Source organism: Rhamphochromis longiceps, linkage group LG14 (assembly GCF_057381845.1).
Source record: "Rhamphochromis longiceps isolate RC_006_pf linkage group LG14, R_longiceps_female_GT1.1, whole genome shotgun sequence".
Taxonomy (NCBI): domain Eukaryota; kingdom Metazoa; phylum Chordata; class Actinopteri; order Cichliformes; family Cichlidae; genus Rhamphochromis; species Rhamphochromis longiceps.
The window spans coordinates 987162-1010891 of NC_140570.1; the positions used below are offsets into that span (position 1 = coordinate 987162).

At 47.4% G+C, this 23730-nt stretch overlaps 1 protein-coding gene across 24 annotated transcripts in view; it reads left to right on the forward strand.

Moving 5' to 3' along the window:
* Window positions 1-23730, forward strand: part of phldb1b (pleckstrin homology-like domain, family B, member 1b) — a 116659-nt gene that overhangs the window by 76880 nt on the left and 16049 nt on the right. For 11 of the 24 annotated variants that reach the window (XM_085380105.1, XM_085380111.1, XM_085380120.1 and 8 more), the window contains 10 exons: window positions 15067-15354; window positions 15702-15848; window positions 15994-16131; window positions 17053-17181; window positions 18297-18452; window positions 18690-18800; window positions 18880-18969; window positions 19921-20055; window positions 21425-21586; window positions 22448-22582. In XM_085380105.1, coding sequence (XP_085236231.1) covers window positions 15067-15354; window positions 15702-15848; window positions 15994-16131; window positions 17053-17181; window positions 18297-18452; window positions 18690-18800; window positions 18880-18969; window positions 19921-20055; window positions 21425-21586; window positions 22448-22582 — 1491 coding nt within the window. The remainder of the gene's footprint in view (window positions 1-15066; window positions 15355-15701; window positions 15849-15993; window positions 16132-17052; window positions 17182-18296; window positions 18453-18689; window positions 18801-18879; window positions 18970-19920; window positions 20056-21424; window positions 21587-22447; window positions 22583-23730) is intronic. The other 13 variants (XM_085380118.1, XM_085380119.1, XM_085380122.1 and 10 more) reach the window with 8 other exon arrangements.

Here is a 23730-nt window from a genome sequence, read left to right on the forward strand (position 1 = left end):
CGTTATTAGCAAACCGAGTTTATGTCCACGGCGCTCAAAAATCTGTCAAAAACGTTTCAGTATGACTTTGCTGAGCTACGAAGCCGCTCGATGGATTGTTGGAGCGTTACGGCTGTCGTAGGCGGAGCCTGGCGGAGTGATACGTGCTGTGCTTCAACATAATGTTACCGTGTTGTTAGAGCTGGGCAATATGAGATTTTTTCATATCACGATATGTTTTTTTCATTTCAGGCGTTAACGATATCTATCACGATATCAGCCAAATAACTATATTTGTAAGATTTAAATGTGCCGTTGCTCACAAGTAAAATGTGAAATAATCAGCAGCTTGTTTTGATTTAAATATTTATTTCCCATAATAAGTTCAACAGGGTAGATGTACTTAAGGAACATGAGACTTTTTCAGATAAATAAAGGCAAATATTGCAAACTACACAAAAGGCAGCCGCTAAAGCGTTTAAGTTTCAAAATAGAACAAATAAACAGACTAAATTGTCAATTCCACTTAGAAACAAAATATTAATTCTAAAAATAAATCTTAGTTTGTTTTACAGAAGAACAGACAAAACTGACTAACTTTTGTCAGTATCAAATAAACTGAGAACTAAAAGGAAATTCTCAATCTCTCCTTGTTGTATAGCTGAGCTTTTCAAACAGTTTTAACAGTTACTTTAGTCTGACAAAAGCCGAATGACGAATTAGCGCTTCCAGTCAGAGACTGAGGCTACGTCCACACGTACACGGGTATTTTTGAAAACGGAGATTTTCCGTTTTCGTTTTAAAAAATAATCCCGTCCACACATAAAGGCAGAAATGAAGGAAAACGCTGCTATGAACACGCCAAAGCAGCAGGTGGCGCTAGATTCCTAACCGTGCAGAAATGTTGGCCAATCAGAAGTCTAGAAGCCTCGGTGGGAAAAAGTAAACAAAGCTGGGGCATAGAAGCAGAACCGAGTCGTATGTGTGGAGGGACAGTAACTGTGTGTATATGTAAGCATTTAAACACTGCAGAGAGTAGAATTAACAGTATTGTAGAAATTCATTTCACCGAAACAATAACGTGGCGCACAGTGTGACGCATGCACCAGTTTATTGTATTTCCAGACTTGCTTTCGGCACAATTTACAGTGCACGCTACTCTGTTTTTTGTCAGACTTGAAATAGCCGAAATACCTTCACACTACGGAGCTTCTATGGCTCTTCCGTTCGACAATCTCTCCGGCGTTGGAACCATCATCTGTTTTCTCTTCGGTCACGCTCGGTTGATTTTTCTAGTCGGCACACTCATTTCCTCCATTACCCGCTGGCTGCTTCCCAAACAAACACGTGCGGCTTGGCACTTGTGCTGTACGTAACAAGTCACGCGACGTGACGCTGCGGCTGTGATTGGTTCGGCTCTGCGCTACTTCATTTGGATCGGCTGACCTTTTTTTTTTTTTTTAAGAGGACAAGAGCGGCGAGGTCTATCGCGATAGCTTAATTTCTCTATCGAGTAAAAGTTATATCGCGATACATATCGTTATCGTTCTATCGCCCAGCTCTACGTATTGTGTGTGTTTAACCTCTTTTTAAGTGTTGTGGATGTTATACATGGTTATGCTGAGGATGTGTCGGCCAGTCTCCACTGGAAATGCCTTTTGGTTAAACCGTCAGCGAGGAGTTTGCACTGTTACGTTGTTATATAGCTTTAACGCACATAACAAACAGCTGCTTGTTTAAGTGAAAACACATTGATGGTAGGCAGTCGTAGTGTGGTGAATCTGAAGTTCAGCACTCTCAGAGCAGACGTCACCTGAACAGGAGGACCAGGAAGTTGGTTGTTTTCAGTGGGAGAAGCATTTCGTCATCATCCAGGTGGCTTCTTCAGTCTCAGCTGACGGCAGGTTTCCGACCTTACAAACAGCACCTGCACAATGACGTGGTTTCCCTTCTCCAGCTTTGTGCAGGTGCAGTTCTGTCTCCAGTGTCTTTTTGTGCCATTCAGCATCTGGTCTGGTTTGAGAACAACTGTCAGAAAGTTTATTAATCAGCATATCAAGAACTCACAGGTTCATCGGTCTGATGTTGGACTAAGCACTTTAATTTATCCATCCATCCGTCATCTTTGAGGTTACTGATCATTTGGTCTTCTTCTTTGGTGGATCTTTTACAGTCTCTTTCCCAAAGTAACAGACATGACTCTGATCTTGAGGCTGTTTTACTTACAAAAGTAAAGCTCAGAGAAGCAGCTGAAAGTGTTTAGAAGAGCTCAGCTGAAGGCTCTGTGCCTCTTCATGGTGCTTCAGCCACGCGCTGGCGTTGAACATGTTTTCCTCTGAAGGAGCCCTTCTGCTGAGTGTCCTCGAATTTCCATGGCACTCGTGTTGGAAGGTCTCCAGAGTAAAGCGTCCACTGATATTCCTGTGACACTTAAGTTACTCAGCATTTGTGTCAGGCTAGAGCTGGGCGATATGAGATTTCTTCATGTCACGATGTTTTTTTCATTTCAGGCGATAACGATATCTATCACGATATAAGCCAAATAACTATATTTGTAAGATTTAAATGTGCCGTTGCTCACAAGTAAAATGTGAAATAATCAGCAGCTTGTTTTTAAATATTTATTTCCCATAATAAGTTCAACAGGGTAGCTGTACTTAAGGAACATGAGACTTTTTCAGATAAATAAAGGCAAATATTGCAAACTACACAAAAGGCAGCCGCTAAAGCGTTTAAGTTTCAAAATAGAACAAATAAACAGACTAAATTGTCAATTCCACTTAGAAACAAAATATTAATTCTAAAAATAAATCTTAGTTTGTTTTACAGAAGAACAGACAAAACTGACTAACTTTTGTCAATATCAAATAAACTGAGAACTAAAAGGAAATTCTCAATCTCTCCTTGTTGTATAGCTGAGCTTTTCAAACAGTTGTAACAGTTACTTTAGTCTGACAAAAGCCGAATGACGAATCAGCGCTTCCAGTCAGAGACTGAGGCTACGTCCACACGTACACGGGTATTTTTGAAAACGGAGATTTTCCGTTTTCGTTTTAAAAAATAATCCCGTCCACACATAAAGGCAGAAATGAAGGAAAACGCTGCTATGAACACGCCAAAGCAGCAGGTGGCGCTAGATTCCTAACCGTGCAGAAATGTTGGCCAATCAGAAGTCTAGAAGCCTCGGTGGGAAAAAGTAAACAAAGCTGGGGCATAGAAGCAGAACCGAGTCGTATGTGTGGAGGGACAGTAACTGTGTGTATATGTAAGCATTTAAACACTGCAGAGAGTAGAATTAACAGTATTGTAGAAATTCATTTCACCGAAACAATAACGTGGCGCACAGTGTGACGCATGCACCAGTTTATTGTATTTCCAGACTTGCTTTCGGCACAATTTACAGTGCAGCTACTCTGTTTTTAGTCAGACTTGAAATAGCCGAAATACCTTCACACTACGGAGCTTCTATGGCTCTTCCGTTCGACAATCTCTCCGGCACTGGAACCATCATCTGTTTTCTCTTCGGTCACGCTCGGTTGATTTTTCTAGTCGGCACACTCATTTCCTCCATTACCCGCTGGCTGCTTCCCAAACAAACACACGTGCGGCTTGGCACTTGTGCTGTACGTAACAAGTCACGCGACGTGACGCTGCGGCTGTGATTGGTTCGGCTCTGCGCTACTTCATTTGGATCGGCTGACCTTTTTTTTTTTTTTTTTTTTTTTTTTTAAGAGGACAAGAGCGGCGAGGTCTATCGCGATAGCTTAATTTTTCTATCGAGTAAAAGTTATATCGCGATACATATCGTTATCGTTCTATCGCCCAGCTCTACGTATTGTGTGTGTTTAACCTCTTTTTAAGTGTTGTGGATGTTATACATGGTTATGCTGAGGATGTGTCGGCCAGTCTCCACTGGAAATGCCTTTTGGTTAAACCGTCAGCGAGGAGTTTGCACTGTTACGTTGTTATATAGCTTTAACGCACATAACAAACAGCTGCTTGTTTAAGTGAAAACACATTGATGGTAGGCAGTCGTAGTGTGGTGAATCTGAAGTTCAGCACTCTCAGAGCAGACGTCACCTGAACAGGAGGACCAGGAAGTTGGTTGTTTTCAGTGGGAGAAGCATTTCGTCATCATCCAGGTGGCTTCTTCAGTCTCAGCTGACGGCAGGTTTCCGACCTTACAAACAGCACCTGCACAATGACGTGGTTTCCCTTCTCCAGCTTTGTGCAGGTGCAGTTCTGTCTCCAGTGTCTTTTTGTGCCATTCAGCATCTGGTCTGGTTTGAGAACAACTGTCAGAAAGTTTATTAATCAGCATATCAAGAACTCACAGGTTCATCGGTCTGACGTTGGACTAAGCACTTTAATTTATCCATCCATCCGTCATCTTTGAGGTTACTGATCATTTGGTCTTCTTCTTTGGTGGATCTTTTACAGTCTCTTTCCCAAAGTAACAGACATGACTCTGATCTTGAGGCTGTTTCAGGGGGCTGTTTTACTTACAAAAGTAAAGCTCAGAGAAACAGCTGAAAGTGTTTAGAAGAGCTCAGCTGAAGGCTCTGTGCCTCTTCATGGTGCTTCAGCCACGCGCTGGAGTTGAACATGTTTTCCTCTGAAGGAGCCCTTCTGCTGAGTGTCCTCGAATTTCCATGGCACTCGTGTTGGAAGGTCTCCAGAGTAAAGCGTCCACTGATATTCCTGTGACACTTAAGTTACTCAGCATTTGTGTCAGGCTAGAGCTGGGCGATATGAGATTTCTTCATATCACGATATGTGTTTTTCATTTCAGGCGATATCTATCACGATATCAGCCAAATAACTATATTTGTAAGATTTAAATGTGCCGTTGCTCACAAGTAAAATGTGAAATAATCAGCAGCTTGTTTTTATTTAAATATTTATTTCCCATAATAAGTTCAACAGGGTAGATGTACTTAAGGAACATGAGACTTTTTCAGATAAATAAAGGCAAATATTGCAAACTACACAAAAGGCAGCCGCTAAAGCGTTTAAGTTTCAAAATAGAACAAATAAACAGACTAAATTGTCAATTCCACTTAGAAACAAAATATTAATTCTAAAAATAAATCTTAGTTTGTTTTACAGAAGAACAGACAAAACTGACTTTTGTCAATATCAAATAAACTGAGAACTAAAAGGAAATTCTCAATCTCTCCTTGTTGTATAGCTGAGCTTTTCAAACAGCTGTAACAGTTACTTTAGTCTGACAAAAGCCGAATGACGAATCAGCGCTTCCAGTCAGAGACTGAGCTGCACCGCTTTATTGTATTTCCAGACTTGCTTTCGGCACATTTACAGTGGCTGCTCTGTTTGACTTGAAATAGCAGAAATACCTTCACACTACGGAGCTTCTGTGGCTCTTCCGTTTGACAACACACATCGTTATCGTCCTATCGCCCAGCTCTACGTCAGGCTCATCCACACTGAGCTGAGGTTCTGGAGGAGCTCCTCTGTAACGAGCTCACATTTTATAACGCTGTGCTCAAAAAAGTGAACTTGTCATGGACGTAACCCCGAGGGTGGGGTGATCCCTGACCTGGAAGTAAAAGTTGGAAGGATCCAGGTTTCCGATCAGTTTGTGTGATGGATGCGTTTACTGTGCTCCAACCCTTTGCTGCGTGGGTCGTACCACGGAGGTGTGTTGGTGACGCTCTAACACTGTTGCATGTTTGAGCCTGTCAGTATGTGTTTGTGAGCTGTTACATTACGTTATTGCTCCATGCTTGAGTTTTAGACCCTGGTTGGAATAAGTCGAGTGTAAAAAGGCGAGCACTTACAGAGAGTGCAGGTACAGGTTTCTGTCAGCTGTGGGCAGTAATGCATACTTTGATGCCAGTAACGAGCGAAGGGGAAACTCTTTAAACAGCCTTTAATTCAGCTGGTCGTCGCTAGCCTTTGGAGCCTGGCGGTAAGCCCTCTCTAATGACCGAGCCCGTCTGATCCAGGCTGTCCGGCCTGGCGCTGCTCTCTCCACATGGCCGTCTGACTGACACGCTGTCTTGGCAAACACAGTTGGCACGAAGCGAGTGCCCGAGTGCTTCATCCTCGGCAGATTCGCACTTCGTTATCAATAAAGACGGTCCCGTCAGGCCTGTTTAGTTCAGATACGCAGTATTTTGTGCTGAGGATTGTTTATTAATGAAATGGGCTGAACCAGCTGTGCGCCCGCTCTTACTTTGAAAGGGCGTAAAGCAGGTGCAGCTGCAAAAAACTCTCTCTCAACCCAGAATAGCAAAGGACAAAAAAGCAAGTACGACTTCATCGCTTGCTATTCTGAGCAGAGTTTACTTTGCACAGTGACTCAGTGTCTCTGTGTGTGACTTCCACTCAGATTAGCTCGCTTCAGATCTGTGTGGTGGGGGCCATCCTTAGCCAGAGTCCTGTGGAGAGGGAATCTGTTGTTGGAATCCTCCTGGTTGCTCCCGGAGGTTGATAAAGGTCGATGCTTAATGCATCTTTGATGAATCCTTTTTCTCAGATGTACAACTCTCTCTAGACTTGAGTTCTCTTCTCTTGACCTGCCCTTGAAATATCAGCGATGGGCCTCGAGTTGTGAGGACTTCGCCTCAGGCAGAGATTTGATTTCGTGGAGTTTAAAAGGAGGTTGAACTCTGAGAAACTGCTGTCAACAACCTGTCCCAGTCTGCCTCCTCCACGTTTTCCTTCATATTCCATTTGAGGTGTTGGGGAGGGTTTCCTGCATAGTTGGTGTCTTTGCCGTCGTCCACGAGGATTAGTGCCCCAAATATACCCGTGCTCTGCGTATGTGACCGTCGTCTCCCACGACACGACCAAATATGTCCAGCTACTGTGGGACAGTAAACCTGCCCACCTAGGCTGCCAAATATATCCTGCACCTAGACTGCATGAACCCTCTGACTGGCAGGGAGACGTTTCTCAAAGGGAGCGTTTGCAGAATCGCAGCTTTGTGTAATTCACTGCACAGTAAATATTTAGACTGTAGCAGCAAGCTGCCCGTCTGCATGTTTACTGTGGCCAGGCAGATTACTGTGATTCCAGCTCCTCTGCTAGAAAATCAGACGGGGCCAGGAAACAGGAAAGGATAGATGTGCTTGAACAGATAAGACCACTCTTTATCTGGGACAGCCATAAATCTGTTGCCCCACCCATCCAAAGGAAAGCTGCAGTAATCCAGTCTGGAGACGGCACCAACGACGCTGCTGCAAACAAGAGGCAGATTAGGTCAGGGGCACCGTGTCACACCAACACAGCATTGTGTTCACGGTGCTGTCTGGCCCTCAGAGGACACGCAGCAGGGGACGGTTTGAAAAAGAAGTTTGAACTGCTCGGCTGCTGTTTGCTGGCCTGTCCACTAGAGGGCGCCGTGCTACTGTTCAGACTCTTTGCTGGTGACCGGCAGCTTCCACACGACTCACTCACTCTTTAAACCCTTTGAAATGCAAATTTGCTCAGAAGTGCTGAAAATGAGAATGTCTGTAATGAAATGCATAAAGACAGAGCTGTGAGGAAAACATGAGCATATATTATCTAAACGTAAGATTTTTGATGGGGGCGGGGCACTGCTGATGTTGCTGGTTCAGCTGCACCAGCGTCCAGAGAAACCACCTGCGTCCCGTTAGACGAGTCGTAATAAAAATGTATAAACCTGAGATCTGATGATGCAGCTGGAATTATAAATGGAGAAGAAGATGAGGGATGTTTACATGAGGCAGCCAATTACATTTGACTTTCAGTTATGAGTTTGGATGACAGACTCAACCATCACTGGTGTCTGGGGTGATGGTGCAAACACCTGAGGACATGAAGAAGAGCTTGCAGGGTGGAGGTGAGTGTCGAGGGTTGTTTGTGACTGGAGGACGTCTACAACATGACCTGCTGTGACGTACAAGGTCAGACGGGTAAACTGGTTTCAGCAGGCTGGGAAGCTCGAGGCGTTTAGTGGCTGCAAAAGGAAACGAGGAGGAGCACAGAGAAGGTTCATGGATGTAGTGAAGGTTGGTGGAGGCAGACGATGAGGTGAGCCCTGAAAGGACCGGCTGAAAGTCCAAACCTCACTTCCTCTCCAGCCTGCTGCTGACCTAAAAACGTAGAAGTCTCCACTATGGACCAAAATAATGATTCAGTCTGAACTGTAACAGCCTCGTTTGGACAAATCTACAGCTGAAGAAGTCATGCAGACCGCAGCATTGGGAGTTATGTGATATAAGCGAAGCCTGGATTTATAATGTGGTTAGTGAAAAATGATCAACGCTCTCAAAATATTGAGTCGAAACACAATAAGTCAGTCCTCGCACACAGAAGCAGGCAGCGGGTACAGGCTGCACCCATATGTAGTAAAGTAACCCAAACAACTCTAGACTCGTGTTTCTGTCATGCATGAATCAGCTCATCACTGCAGCATGGTGCTCCAACACATCCAACGTGGTCTTCCTCCTGGAGCAGACTCCTGGAAGCTCCTGATATCATGAAGTGAAATTGTTTGGAGGCCTTTAATGTGCCTCTGCTGAGCGTTTAAAGCAGCACAAAGCACTTCAAAGGCGCTGCTTTCATTATTAAACAGCCAAAAGAGAAATAATTAGCAGAAGTTGGACTCGAAGCCAGTGCGGAGAACAGTGGGAGCACTTCAAAGCTCGCTCGGCCCCTGATATCTACAGCTAGGAGTGTATCTAACAGCTGAAGACCATCAGTCATGGGCGTGAACATGGCCTATTTCAGGATAAAGTTCTACTTCATGTGCAGAGTTAGCCCCTTTGCTTTTCTTAGAACTACCCAGCAGGGCTCCTCCCACTCCAGGAAGTCCTTGCATGTTATGATCTCTAACTCCACCTCTCACAAGACCTGAGAGGCTGGGGGTTCTGAAGTGGAGGGTAGGCTTCGCTCTTCGTCGGTCCCAAAGTAGCTCGACCAGGAGGCGCGCAGAGAGCAGCTATGGACCGCTACCACATGCTGAGCGGCAGCAGCAGGACCTCCCCTCTGCTGGGAGCTCAGAGCAGGGAGCAGGCCATGGTGTACCTGCTGGCTCTGGCTAGAGAGAAGCCGGTCTTTCTCAACAGCATGGCAGCTCTCATGAAGGTAACTGCTGCTGCTGATGTTCACGCTTCCTGTCGGAGGGATAATAGTAGCACTGTTCAGAGGCTGCATGTGGTTCCAGCTCGGTGCTCTCAGACTATTTGTGTGGAGGTTGGGAAATGTGATTTTAATCCCCGTTATGGAACGATCCCATAAACCTGGACTGGGTGGAAATGTGGGGTCTGTGCTGAAGCAGAGGCAGAGCCCTGCTCTCAGTGCTCACGCCTGTAGTAAGGAATGCATGTTAGCGCTAAGCTACATTTCAGACACCGTCGGTGTATTAGTCTGTGCTGTTACCAACACTATAATCTCTTACAGAGCAAACAGGAAGTTTCTAACAGATGTTTGGTTAACAACAAGTGAGCTGTTCCATATTTATGTGACGGAGTGATAAAGTGCTGAGGGAGCTGAGCTTGGTGCCGGTCGATGCTGTGCGTCTGGCTCCGCCCATGTGGACCCCTCAGGTGTTATAGATGGATGATGCCACAGACTGGTTACGTGTGTGAGCGACCTCGTCCCATCACTGTAAATGCATGCAGTAAAGCAGAGAAAAGGTTTCACTGTGCACGAAACCTGGAGCTGAAATCAGTGTGTTGCAGCTCGTAGGCCTGCTTAGCAGTCTGCATCTACATGTGCTAGTTGGTGATAAATGACAGAGGAGATGCTGGAGTTAGACTCCTGTCAGGCTCACACCAAGCCTCGTTATTATTAGCACCAAAACATGTATACCTGTGCTGTCATACACAAACTGCAGCAGCATCTCCGGCTGCCTCCTCGGCTGTCAGAGCAGCCTGGCCTCTTGCTCTGAATCCTACCTGAGAGAACCCACAGGTGTCTTCCTGTAAGGTGGAAGGTGCAGCAGAGCCCTGTGCTGCTGTGTGCATCCTCCACGGTGCAGCTGTTTGGCTCCTACGTTAACTAAATCATCTCCACACTGTTTGACTGCTGCACCCAGCAGCTTCTCGGGCGGGTATTGATATTTAATTTCTTAGGCGTAGCAAATTGTTTAAGTTGACAGAGCTGATGTAATGGGCTGCACGTGTTGCACACTCAGCGTTATCTCCATCCTGTAACAATCAAGCCGTAAGCCTGCTTTATGGTCTCAGCAGTGTTTAGAGAACGTGACTCGCATCTGGCCTTTGATGTTCTCCTCTCTATGCTGCAAGCGTTTGACGTGATAACTGGAACCTGGTCCTCACTTTAAGAAGTGGCCTCAGGCCTTGGACGCCCCTCAAAGAGGAGGCGTCGGCGGCTTAAATGCTAGCCACCCCCTCTACCAGCAACAGCCCTGTAGTTTGATTGGATGATGGGTGCCAGTGACTCCACACTGAGGACCACCAGCTTTATTAAACAGCTCTTCCTGTTTGTGCGTTCAGCCAGGACAGAGAAACGAGCATAAAAAGAAATTGTCTGTTTGTTCCTCCTCTGGGAGCTGAAACCACGAGGCTGTGATGATGAATGGCGTTTGTTCTGTAGACCGTTACGGAGAAGGCAAGTGCGGCGACTCTCCCACCCCGCCTGCAGATATATGTAGAGAATAAGGCTTTGTTGAACTTTCCCAGTTTACCCTGCAGAGCCTGTGCATGTGAGGCTTGTGTTTACGCCTGTGACGTAGGTTGAGCGTGGCCGTACGCTTTAAAAGTAACCGCTCTGATCAAAGGTACTCGGGCAGGGGAAGGCCCTCGGGGCGCTCGGGGGAGGAGGAGGGAGGAACATTAAAGGCTATGAGGATAAAACAGGAGACGGCGACTCTCCTGGGAGAGAGGGAGACGTGAGGAAGCCATGCCGACTGCTGGGAGGATGAGGATGGTACAGAGTAACAGTGAGGCTGTGGCTCTGTGCACATGTGGGAACAGCATTGTTACTGCTCAGAGCAACACTGTTACAGGAGTTTCATTACTGAGGGAGGAGCTGGGGCCACATGGTAAACTAACACAGAGCTCTCACACAAACATGCTTCAGTGGGAGTAAACGCGTGGTGCCTCGCCAGAAGACATGAACTGCTTCCTGTTTGTTTCCTGTTTGTTTCCTCCTTCCTCTCACTGTTGCCTCAGATTACAGGACAGGCCGCCCACAGCACAGCGTCAGTGTTTCTGCCAGTGGGTTGTAACCCAGCTGACTGCCATGTTTGTTTCAGATCATCAAGCATGCACGTAGACCGGGATCAAACCACCAACCTCTCGATGACCTGTAGATGACCTGCTCTACCTCCTGAGCTACAGCCACGCCCACGTGCAGTTTTTAAATGGGGATTTCACTTGTATGGGAAAAGGTTTCCCACACCTACCTGTCCTGTGTGGAGACGTAACGCCTCCTGTTAGTCCAGGACATGGTCCACTGTAAAGTCACACAGTGGCTCTAATGCTTTGGTTTCTAAATGGAACAAATACGAGTGTTATTAGTTCTCGTGTCCGATTTGGAAACTGTTTGTTCCAAACTAGGCCAGCTGTTTCCTCCTGGTACCTGCTGGCTTCAACTTTACAGTAGCACTACACAGATCTCAGCGACGCGTGAGGTTCTTGTCTAAGAAATTTAGAGCGATAGTTAATGTGCAGTAATCCTGTAGACAACACACTCCCTGAAAAACCTTTGTTTTTGGTCGTTTGGCTTGAAACAGCCACATTACAAGGATAAACCAGCAGCACCGGCCTCAGAACGCTTTAATCCAGCTAATCCAGCCAGTAGGTGAGACCGAGAGGGTGGGTGCAGGCTGGAGACGTCCTTCACAGCCCCCGTGGTTGGAGTCTGGGTGACTTGACCCAGCACCAACACTCCACTAAAAATCTCACGTGTGGGATTTAGACTGCATGCACACCCATCTGATGCTGCAGCTTTGGCACATTTAAGCAGATTATCAAAGCTGCAGTTTATGAATCAAAGGCGTGAATTTGCTGTGAAATGTGTCAAAAGCAGCGAGACTCACATCTGTCATCATGAAAGGAAAGTTTGCCTCCTGCAGATGTTGGTTTATGTGACCAGCACAAGCTGTGTCTGTGATGGTCACATTGTTGGTGGTGTCAGATTTGTGACTTTGTTTTGTGTGTCCTGGTGACGCAGCAGGGCACACAGGCAGGTTTAAGCATTCACTAAAATAGAAACGCTTAGATGTATAAAAAATCTATTTGAGGCTCGGCTCCATGGACTACGATCCTTTACCTGAGTCACAGGATGCAGGTTGACACGTGAATAACTTCACTGAGGTTCCCCGTGAGCCAGCATACACAGGACAGACGCTACGAAGCACAAATGTCTGAGAACACGTGAGACTAACAGTCAGCTGTGCAGCAGCAGAACTGTGACACGTACAGGCGAGGACCTGAGATACCAGACTGATTCAGGAAAATCATCACAAAGCTGACATGTAAAATCAGGAGCTTCACCCACATGCACTCGTTAGTGTAGTTACTGTAACAGTGCAATGGCGTCATTTACTTTGAGACGTCAGGATCTGATTATAAATACCAAGCAGCTGACCTCTAATGACAGGAGCCAGACCCGGCTGCAAATACATGTTTAGCAGTACTCTGTGCTACAGCTAGCCTTTGTGGCTAGGCTCGTACTGTTCCCTTTATGTAGCGAGTGGGTTTTATTTCCTGTGAGTGTCATTGATGGATGTTTGTTTATAATGGTCTCCGTGGACGTTGCTGTGGAGGTCCTCCATCATCTCCAGCCCTGTCAGCGTGGAGGGGACCGGCGTGATGTTACGGCGTGATGTTACGGCGTGTCGGAGACTCTTTAAGTCTGTGTTTCAGCCATGCTGTTGGCACTTGGTGTTTGTCTGATTTTGCTATGTGTCCATCATGAGAGCAAGTAAACCCTTTTCCCAACATCAGATTTTTAAAACCAGTTTCAGATTAATAGTGGGAGAAGTTCTTTTGCATTGATTAAACTTGGGACGTCCTTCTTAGTCATTTGCTGGTCCAAATGAAAAGCTCTCCATGTTGTAAATGTGCTGCTGTGACTGTGTCCGGCCGGGACATGAGTGTTGGACATGTAGGGCTCTAATTAACACACTGACCTGCTGTACCACCTCCGTCCTTCTCAGCCAGCTCAGAGACGCCTCACAGCTGCTAAAGATGTCTGCAGACAGACTTGGACACAAGTGGGCGACTTCTGTGAAACAAGCCCAGAAAAATGGGATTCACAGAAATCTGTCCACAGCTGATTGAGAGCATCTTAGGCCCAGTTTGAAGCTGATTTATGTGGAAGACTGTGTGACGCTGCTCCTCATCCAGGTTGGTTTGCAGTCAGACAGCTTATGAACCCCGAACAATCTAACCTTTGTGTAGATTCAATCAGATGTTGAGTGGGAGGACTGGTGTAGGTTTTGGTTTGAAGTTTTCTGGTGAACGTACAGCACTGCTGCACAGCCCAGAGGGGTCTCGTACTCCCACTCACTCAGTTACAAGCTAAGCTGGTCCCAGATTCCAGGTTAACACTAACGGGGGGCTGTAGCTCCTAATCGTGCAGATGCTCATACTGCAGCATGAGGGGGAAAGACGCACCAAAGCTCATTACTGTGGCTGAAACTGCTCGACTTGCCGAGTGTTCCAGATCGGCTCTGAATGAGATCACAAGAACACAAAGTGTGTCACTGAGTTTCTGGTAAAAGATTGGTTGGAGATTTTGAAACACTGGTTGGTGTTTTGTTGCCGGCTGCCGCCCTCGTCTGCAGCAGAGGGCTTCCACAGCAGTAGATATTTGGGTGGGTGACCTGAGCCCACACAGTGACAGCTGACTGCCACAGAGAGGTTGTTTCAAGCAGTGCTAGCTGTTTACTGTAAGGCCGGGGAGCTCAAAAATAAAGTGGACTGCATTATGTACTGTGTTCATTTTAATATGTTACCACCCAGCCTGTGCTCACAGGCTGCAGCCACAGCAATGCCACCCACTGTGGACTTTCTCTTGTGACCTTTAGCATTGCGGTTGTTCCTTTCTAATTTAGACACGACCATCTTTGAATGGCGGTGGAGTGCTAACTTGTTAGCTGAGGTGGATCCATGGACCGTGTTTGTGCACCACAGAGACTCATGGGACACATGAAGAGCTATAAAAAGACTTGACAGTTACACCACAGCGAGGCCTGCTCGGCTTATTTTAAAAACATCCTAAAATCCACAAAACACAACTGAGATGGTTAATGAGTGCAAGGCTACAACGCTAACTGGCACCAGTTTGTTCCAGGTTCCATGTACTGGTAGGTGAACCAGTCAGACCACAGGGCCGGTCTGGTGAGTTAGTCGGGCGACTCACAGATGATGACAATCGTTTTGTAGAATTTTCCGAGTTTTAGGACAAATTTCTTAACGGCTACCGACTGAAGGATAGTTTGTCTGTGCTTCACGTCTGTGAGTCAATGATTCAATCTAAATGTATTCATATAGGATCAAATCACAACAGCAGTCAGCTCAAGCTGCTTAATGTTGGACCATAGAGATTCTACAGTAACAGGATCTGCAGAGAAAAACCAACAATCACATGACCCCTTATGAGCAGCACTTTGGCGACAGTGGGAAGGAAAAACTCCCTTTTAACAGGAAGAAACCTCCGGCAGAACCAGGCTCAGGGAGGGGCGGGGCCATCTGCTGTGATTGGTTGGGGTGAGAGAAGGAAGACAGGATAAAGACATGCTGTGGAAGAGAGACAGAGGTTAATAACAATAAAGTAATAGCACGGAGCTGTGTGTAAACACAGTGAAAAGGGGTGAGTGAAGACGAAGCAGTGCATCATGGGAGGCCCCAGCAGCTTAGCCTGTTGTAAAGAGGTCGAAGGTCAAAGTCAGCAGCAGTTCGTCTCAGTTGATTATAAAGACAACCAGCTGATTAATCAGTTATAAGAATAATATCAGTTGCACCTTTGCAGTCAGGAAGCGAGCAGCTGTTCAGAGTCTGGCTGCCGTGTGCATAAACACATCAGTGTGTCTGTCGTCACAGGTAAGCTGTTAGTCTGTTACCAGCCTGTTCTGTTTCCTGTGCAGCCTGATCTCATGTCCTCCTTGTGTGCTCGCCGCAGGAGAGACAGCGACTAGAGACCATCTTAAACCTCTGTGCTGAGTACAACAAAGGAGAGGGCACCGGCCTGGATCCGCTGTGCTTGGGGAGGTCGGGATTCCCGGGATGTCTGGAGAACGTGCCGGGAGGGACGGCGTCTTCAAGCACGCTCCGCCTAGCACAGAGACAGAGGGAGAGCGACGAGGAGAACCTGAAGGAGGAGTGTAGTAGCACAGAGAGCACTCATCAGGAGGTGAGGACGTCTCCTGCTCCCAGCGCAGCGTCCACACTGCACAATGGAGACAGACAGGTCAGAGGGCACGCTGGTTTCACATGCTGTCTCTGCATGCAGCGGCAAATGGTGCGCCTGCTGCATCAGGGTTTCATCCTCACATAGACTCCACTTAGCTTCTCTTTGTAATGTGAAGCAGTGCATCAGCTTTGGCATTGCTTGTGTTTTCCTATTTGTGACTGGATTCCTGCGCTGGATGCTGCACGAGGCTAGTTCCTTCTGCTTGTGCCTTCAGTTAATTGCCTTCCTTTGTTCTCCATCTTTTATCAGATTTCCTAATGATTACATATATTTGAATGAGCGTGGACAGCCTTCTGTGGCGGGATTGATGCTTTATGTTTTCACCCCTCTGTTTCTCTCTGAAGCACGAGGACTCCTCCAGCGCAGGCAGCGGCGGTCGTGCGGAGCTGGGCTACCTGGAGGAAGAGCGGGTCCGTGTCCTGGCTCGGATCGACGAGCTCAAAACCCGGCTCACAGAACTGGAGCAGCAACTCCAAGAGTCCAAACAGGAGGTAGAGCAGTGGATGATGCTGATGGGAATTGGTGACATCCAGCATCTTTTCATAACGTTTCTTCTAAGAAAGAGCAGCATCGCTATGACGATGCTCGTCTCAAAGCCCGCTGGTCCCACTGTGTGTCGCTGTGCTGTCCTTCCAGGCTGAGATGGAGCGCGCCTTGCTGCAGGGCGAGAGGCAGGCAGAGCTCGACCAGATAGAGACCGAAGCAGATATCATCGCTCAGCTGCAGCACAAGCTGGACGAGCTGGAGAGCGCCATCCAGAGAGAGAAAGACAAGGTACATGAATCAGGAGGCAGGGCGAACGAGCTGCAGGTTTATTTCAGTTCACAGAGGTTAAACACACACAGACACACTCACTGCCTGTGCTTTCAGTCTTCCCTCACTGGGTCATCACTGTCGGTGTTTCTGAGCATCCTTGATTACTGATAGACGTCGTAGAGGATCCATGCTGTGAGGGCTTAATAGAAGGCTTGTTTGCCTCATTCAGTGTCTGCTGTTGCATGTTTCTGCCTTAGGGTTGGTCTTTGTGCTCTCCACAGTCTCACTCAGCTGACTAACCGCCATCGTTAACCCTTAATCCTCCCTCTGCTTCCTCTGCACTCAGAGTGCGCTCTTTCTTCCCCCTCTGATGAAGCAGACCGGTCTGTAGGTTTTGGTTCTGTAGTGCTCGGTTCTGCTCTGGGCCTTTAATAAGACGTTTGACCAGCAGAGGAGGGAATGTTCGAGCATGTTCTCGATCCTGCAGGTGGCATCTTTGTACTCACATACAGCATTTCACTACAAGGCAGGACGTGCAAAGAAGATACATTTAGTAACTTTGTCGTAGCTAGTTGTAAACTCTGTGTAGAGTCCTCGTGGACCTTTTTCCATGTGCTGCTGCTTCAGCACGGCCAATAACAGCAAGGCTAGTATTTATTGGAAGGGCACCCAGGAGGTGGGAACGTTCTCTGCTCAATCACTGCCAGATACATTGTGTGCAAACTTCTGTGCAGCTTATTGATGTTTGAAATATTAAAGTATTTCATATTAGCTGCTGTACCTGCTACTTCCTGTGGACTGCCTTAAAATCTGTGACTGTGTCTGTTGCTAACACCTTACAGCGTTTGATTTGCATGGCGTGGATTTTGAGCAGTGTTTCTGTCTTTCTCTCCTATCGTCCATCCATCCTGTGTGTGGGTGTGTGTCGTGTCTTTCTAGGAGAGGGCTAATGTTGAGGCCGAGCGCCGGGTTCTGCAGAGCCTCCAGGAGGGCTACGCTGAGCTGAAGAACCAGCTTCATAATTGTCCCGAGTCCCTGCGGGAACAGTTGCAGGAACAGCTCAAAAGGGTGGGTCGTCAGTTGATCAGAAGCTCCCATCCATCCTTCCAGCTCCCGACTGTAGTCCATCCCACCCACGACCTTCGCTATTATAGCACCAAATAGTTGGTTTTTCTTTTTAAAGTGGAGTTCATGGGTCTGACTCAGAGACGCATCCTGAGAGATACAGATTGTTGACATATATTAAAGTAGAGCGTCTGTCTAACTCACGCTGAGGCCAAATCTCGGTAAACCGTCCGGGCGCGCATAATTTGGTCATTTTTGAATCACCGGGGAAAATATATTTCTGCTGGTATCTGTGCTGTAACACCACTCAGCTGCAGACGACGTGTCGCAGGAAAATAACGATACCTGTTATTAAAAACACCAGCCAAGAAAAGCATGTTCCTCCCAATGTTTATAATAAAACGACCGCAAACCCTAACCAACACTTCGACAGTCCGAGTGCTGATGATTACGTTTTAATGATAAAGTCTAACCGAGCTAAATATTTGCTAGTGTAGGTTCACTAAAGGTGGACCGTGGGCGCCCACACAGCTGTGGACGCCCAGTCTGTATAACACCAAAGGTTTTGCAGACTTCTAGTTGCAGCAGTGGTGCAGACAGGTGGTTTTTAGGTTTTCAGTAGCTTCCGTGGAAGTGTGCCACACTGGTTTCTGGACTTTTTGAAGCCTCAGTGTTAAAGTTTTGGCGTGCGTTTCCTCCCAGGGATGCATTTAGCTCAAACACGGGTCATGTGATACAACCCTCCACTCCACTGCATGTGTGAATCTGATCTGCATCTCTTCTGTCATTCGTCATGGCTCACATAATGCTGCTCACTAATCAATTAACCTAGGCCCTGACCAGATTCCTGCTCCTGCTCTTCCCCTCCTTGTGGGAATGTCGCTGCGTCTTTTAGGATCGGGGAGCGTCCATCAGGATAAGTCTTTAGTGAGAACAGCAGGTTTGAGTGTTCATGTTGCACCAGCTCAGCCAGAAAAACCAACGTAGGTTTAAAAGTGCTCCCCAGGTGTGTGAGATCATTTCTGCTGTTAGGTAGCACTTTAGTGAGCATGGCTTTAAAAATACTACATTAATGTCCGAGTTTGTTTGTGAGATCATGATTGGTGTTGTGTGATTAGGATGGAGAGGCACTGGAAGCAGGAACTAAAAAGTTTGAGGACCTGGAGTTTCAGCAGCTGGAGAGAGAGAGCAGCCTGGAGGAAGAGCGAGAAACCATCAGCCAGCAGCTGCTCCAGGAGAGAGCCGAGTACCAGCACAGCGTGGCCAGGAGGAAGGTGAGGACACACCGTCCTGTTGGTGTCTTCTGTGAATGTGTCACACACACGATCACAGTCTGATTGTGTGAATCATTTCTTAAAAATGGATGATTGGCGTAAACTTGTTCCCAGAGAGGCTGACGTAAGAAAAATGCCTGTTTGCACTAGAGTGGTGGCACGCGTCATGTCACGTACGGGCAGGTGCACCACGCGTTAGCACAACCGCAGCACCGACTTTTGTGTCGTCTTGTGTAGGAGAAGGTGTCGGCTCTGGAGAACCAGGCCAACCAGCTCGGCCTGCAGGCAGCTCAGGAGTGTGAGCGGCTGGCTAAAGACCGAACGCTCACACTGCAGATGCTCCAGAAGGTACGCACGAACCACGTCACACATCGAAATAACCCCAAAGTGTTGTTTTGGCTCCTAATGGCGTGGTTTGATTGTCCAGGAGAAGGAGAGGCTGTCGGCCCTTGAGAGGAGATACCACTTTCTGACTGGAGGAAAGAGCTTCCCCAAGTCCTCCACCGCCATGAGGGAGGTGAGACGCTTTGAGTTTATGCGTTCAGCTTCACTCTGTGTTCATGGCCTGAAAACACAAGGCTCACAGCTGATTGTGCAGTCCAGGTAGTTCTATCATGCTAACAGCACAGCTTATAATACGAGGGCAGCATAAGGACAACATGAAGTTCAGACAGTTGATGGAGAGCCGTCAACCTCATGTCGCTAGTCACTATTCTGCTTAGCAACAATGTGTCCATGTTAGCAGGGCAGCTAATGCTAGCCAGAAGAAACGGTTTCATCACGTCAGCCTCATATCCGGCCCGTATGTCGACGTGAAGAATATAAAGCAGTTTGAAATGACTTCTTTAAAAAGCCCAAAATGATTTAATATGAAGGCGACATGAGCAGAGAGCACAAACACGCTGAGGCTGCGTTACTCAGTGACAGACTCACACACTCTGCAGTTTGATAAACATGCACACACGGCAGCAGCAGTGCTGCCACGTGTGCACAGACAGCACCAGTGTGTTTGTTCGATGAAAGGCTTCGGTTAGTTAAAAACTGTCTTGTTATACAATATTTGAAAAAACAAACAAGCTTCTGGTAAAAACTGCTAGTAAAATTTCAGGGAGCCTCAGAGACTCCAGGTCTCTTCTTCCCTCTGCATCTTGTCTCCTTAATGGCAAATAACTGTCCTTGGACTTTCTGTCACTATTGTCGTCATCATTGTTTTATGTTATTGTTCTGTTTATTTTTATCCTGCTGCTAAACTAATTTCCCCTTGTGGGACCATAAAGGAATAGAAACATTAATAGCAGTGCCTCCTTACAGAGGGGGCTTTGCAGTGTGGGGAGCCCGATGGTCACTAAACCCTTTAACTCTGTAACAGAGAGAAAGCCGCCGCTGTTGTTGTTTCTTCTTCTTTTAACGAAGCCCAGAAACGTTTCTGTAGAGATTAAAAGCTCTTACCTCTGGACTGTCGAAACAGGAAGCGCTCCATATCAGCGAGGCCCACCTGTCGTTGGAGGACTTCCGCTCCTCCCAGCGCTCCCTGTGTCGAGCCTCTCCTTCCTACTTACACCCCTCCCCTCCCTGTCAGTTGTACCCCAGCAGCCCTACAGAGGTAACTGAACTGACCCCCGCATGATGCCCTTTGCTGTGTCGTGGTGACCCTCCAGCTGTAGTGTGCCGCTGCCCGGCCAGTTTGAACCTTTTTATTTTAGCACTGCATCACCTGTGCCGACGTGTGCCTGGTTCATTTATGTGGCGCCGATTCACGGCAGCAGCTGCGCTGTTTCTGTTGTGGCGTGTTTCTGTGTCATCACGCACTGTGCACCTTTCAATGTGACGTGAACGAGCCTGGTTTGCACAGGTGTCACAAAAACCGTGAGGGATTTGTGTACTGGCTCTGCGCCCGTGTGTCCGTGTGTGTGATTGTCCACGTGCTGTGTCTGAGCGGCACCGCGCGGCGCCGTCCTCGCCGCTTCTCATCCTGTCTGTTGTCGGCTGCGGCTCAGGAATACGTGAAGCCGTCGGACGTGTGTAAGATGTACGGCGGCAGCGGCGGCCACCGTGAAAAGCCCGGCTCGCACGCTCGTAGATGCCGTGCTGGCTGGCGCCTGTGAGGTACCATCACTTCCTGTCTTGACTCCAAGTTTATGCTCTCCTATCTGTCGCTCTCCCAGTTCCACGCTGCTCCCTCTGCTGCTCTGTCACAGTGAGGATGCTGCGCAGCTTCGGACTGAGACGTGCATGTTTGGATCAGTAAGGCTCCGTTTGGGAGAAACACAATCAAAACGTGGTTGTTGATGTAATCCTCACAGACTGAACGTAAGCTGTGCTGTTTCATGATGTCACGAGTGACACGTGTTGGACAGAAGCAACTGTTCACCCCAAAAATCTGAAGCAGTATTTATTAATGTGCAGTTTCTGTAACTGCTAATCAAAGATGGCTGCAGAATAAAACTCCAGAACGAGGGCAGGATCGTTTAATTTGTAGCGTTAGCTTTGTAAATAATAACATCTTTATTATAAGATAAGATAGAACTTTATTAATCCCTCGGGTGGGTTCCTCTGGGAAATTCGATTTCCAACAACCAAAGGTAACCAAAGGTAACCAAAGGTAACAATTTATGTGAAAATATGATAAATTCCATTTTAAATATGATTCCAAATGACAACCACGGTGCTTAAACGTGGAGACGGTGTGTCCGCTGAATCACCTGGATAAACCTGGATGTGCTGGGCTGTGTGCATCAGCCTCGCTCTGTCCGACTGTAGCACCTGGTTCTGTGCCGGAGCTGCTGAGCCGGGCTTTAACCCCGCCCACGTGTTGTGTGTTTCCACGAATGCTGTCGTCGTCAGTTTATGATGTGAAAACACAGACTGTGGAATGAGAGCTGCTCCTCCTGCTTCTGCTGCATCTCCCTCCTGTTGCTCTCGCCCTGCTGACCTTCTCCTCTGTCTCCTCTTCTTTTCCTGTGTGTGTGAAGGATTATGTGACAGTGGGCCAGTTAAATCAGATGTATGGGATGCCAAAGGTGGAGTCGTCCCCTACCTCCCCACTTCGCCAGCCCCTGCAGCCCGGAGCAGTAGACCCCACCTTCTCCTGCCTCCCCTCTCCTCATGCCTCCTTCCCCCCTCTCTCATTAGAGGTGTGTGCTGTCTCTCCTCCTGTGGGTTTGTGGCGTGTGACCCCAAAGTAATGGCTGCTTTATTACTTAAGAAATAATAATAGAAGTATAAAGTCGTGTCTAAGTACAAGCTTTGTCCTGATGTTAAGTGAAAAAAGTCTCACAGGGTTTCATTAACAAAAAATCACACGTCTTTAGTGGTGTAGTGAAACGGGCTGGACCATCATGTTGTCGTTCTGTACCACACACCGCCCACGGCGCAGAAAGGAAACCTGAAAACAACAAATTGAGTGCGGCTCTGCAGCGTCCTGCGAGCAGCCTGGAACATGGACAGCTTCCTGCCCGTGTTTCCTGTCCGCAGCTCCTTTCATATTCTTTTAAAGCGGAGATGGTGTCTGTTTACCCGAGCCTGAGCCTCTGTCTGTTGCGCTGCAGGTTTGCCTGAAGGCGTCATTAAAAGCTGCAGTGGGACAGCTCACTATGTTCATGTAAGCTATCATATTTAGCATGTGTGATTCATTTTTCGGAGCAATGAGCTGATCTGCTCGCTCCCACCTGGAGTGAAACAGGAGCGTAAGCGTCGTGTGTCGCTGCTGCGAACCCTCGGCAGTAACGGCAGCTCCGAGTCAGTTCAGGATGACGGTGCCCAGTGACAGCTGGGTTAGTGGGACGATTGCAGCAGGAGCATGGACCTAAACGCAGAAAACAGGTTTTTCATCGGGAGGCTAAAAGACAACGTGCCGCGGTGGCTGTAGTCTGTTTCTATTTTAACAGCTTTCAGCGTGTAGGATGCAAACTTTTCTGTCCTGTTCCTACGTCTTTGATGGCTTTCTAACTTCTCATTTTCCCTTCGTCCCTCCTGTTCTCTCTCTGCTGCTTCAGTCTGAAGGCTGCAGGCCTCACCTGTCCAAGCTAGACTTAGAGCAGTGGTACCAGGAGCTGACGGCTGGCTCCAGCCACCTCTGCCCTCCCTCTTTGCCAGCCAGATGTTTGTCGGGCCGCAGGCCTGTGCTGCAGGTACAAGCTTTTTCCTTCCTCCTCGCGCTGCTGCACTCACTGCTGTGCTCTTTCTGTCTGCTGTAACACAACTGCAGTGTGCTTCACCTGATGCTAACCACTGCCTTCAACGAGTAGAAGGATATAGCTGCGTAAGCTAAAAGGATTCTGAAATTTAAAGGAGATGATGGATCAGTAAAAAGAGTTTAAACACGAGCGTTAAATATGTGAAGCATCCAAAACCTCATTAAAATGAAGACGGACAGGAAAGATCAGAAAGTGCAGAAAAATATAAACAGGCTCCTCCTCCTCCTGCTCCTCTTCTTCCTCCTCCTCCTCAGGTACCAGCTGGTCAGGATATTTAAGGTGGACATTCAAGGTGGAAAGAACTTGGTTAGTGCTGGTTAGCGGGCGCTGAACTTTCAAATAAGAGTGAGGCATCTTTTTTCAGTAGTTTTGTCTTTGAATGTTCAGTTCTGTTTCCTCCTTTTAGTTTCCAGAGTGCACTGGGCTGATGCTGACAACAACAGCAATAAATGAATGAATAGTGTCACCAAAGGTGGTGGAGCTGCTGTTAATAAACCTGCTTTAGTAGTTCTGTGGTGTAGTGGTTAACACGTTCACCGCACAGGTTACTGTGGATCCATCCAACAACAAGACTGCCATCTAGATCCTGCTTTAATTCAGGATCTGGACTGGAGTCCACTTCCACTCGAGCTTAATGCTGTGGACAGAGTTCAGACAGGCGTACAGGATCAGACAGACCTGTATCTTCTTCTCTCTTAAACATAATGAAAGCAGGCATCTGCTCGCACCAGGAGGAAAGGAAAACCTCTTTGATTATTAATAATTCTTCATTCACATAAGATGAAAACGTTGCAGCGACAGCTCCTCCAGCCTCCCAGAAACATCAGAGACGAGCTGCGTAAACACAAGAGTCCACGCTCTGAACACCGCTGTTCCAGAATCTGCAGATTTGTGCTCACTGTGTTTCCTTTGGTGTGCAACGTTTTGGACTGAAGTTGTTTGCTGGTGGCAAACGACCAGAGAAAACTTCAGTCACAGCGAGTGAAGCCTGAATGCTTTCAAGACTTTACTTTGAACATTAAGTCGCTGCACAGATCGTCTCACACGGCCGGAGAGCAGCATCAGCTCCAGGAGCCCGACCA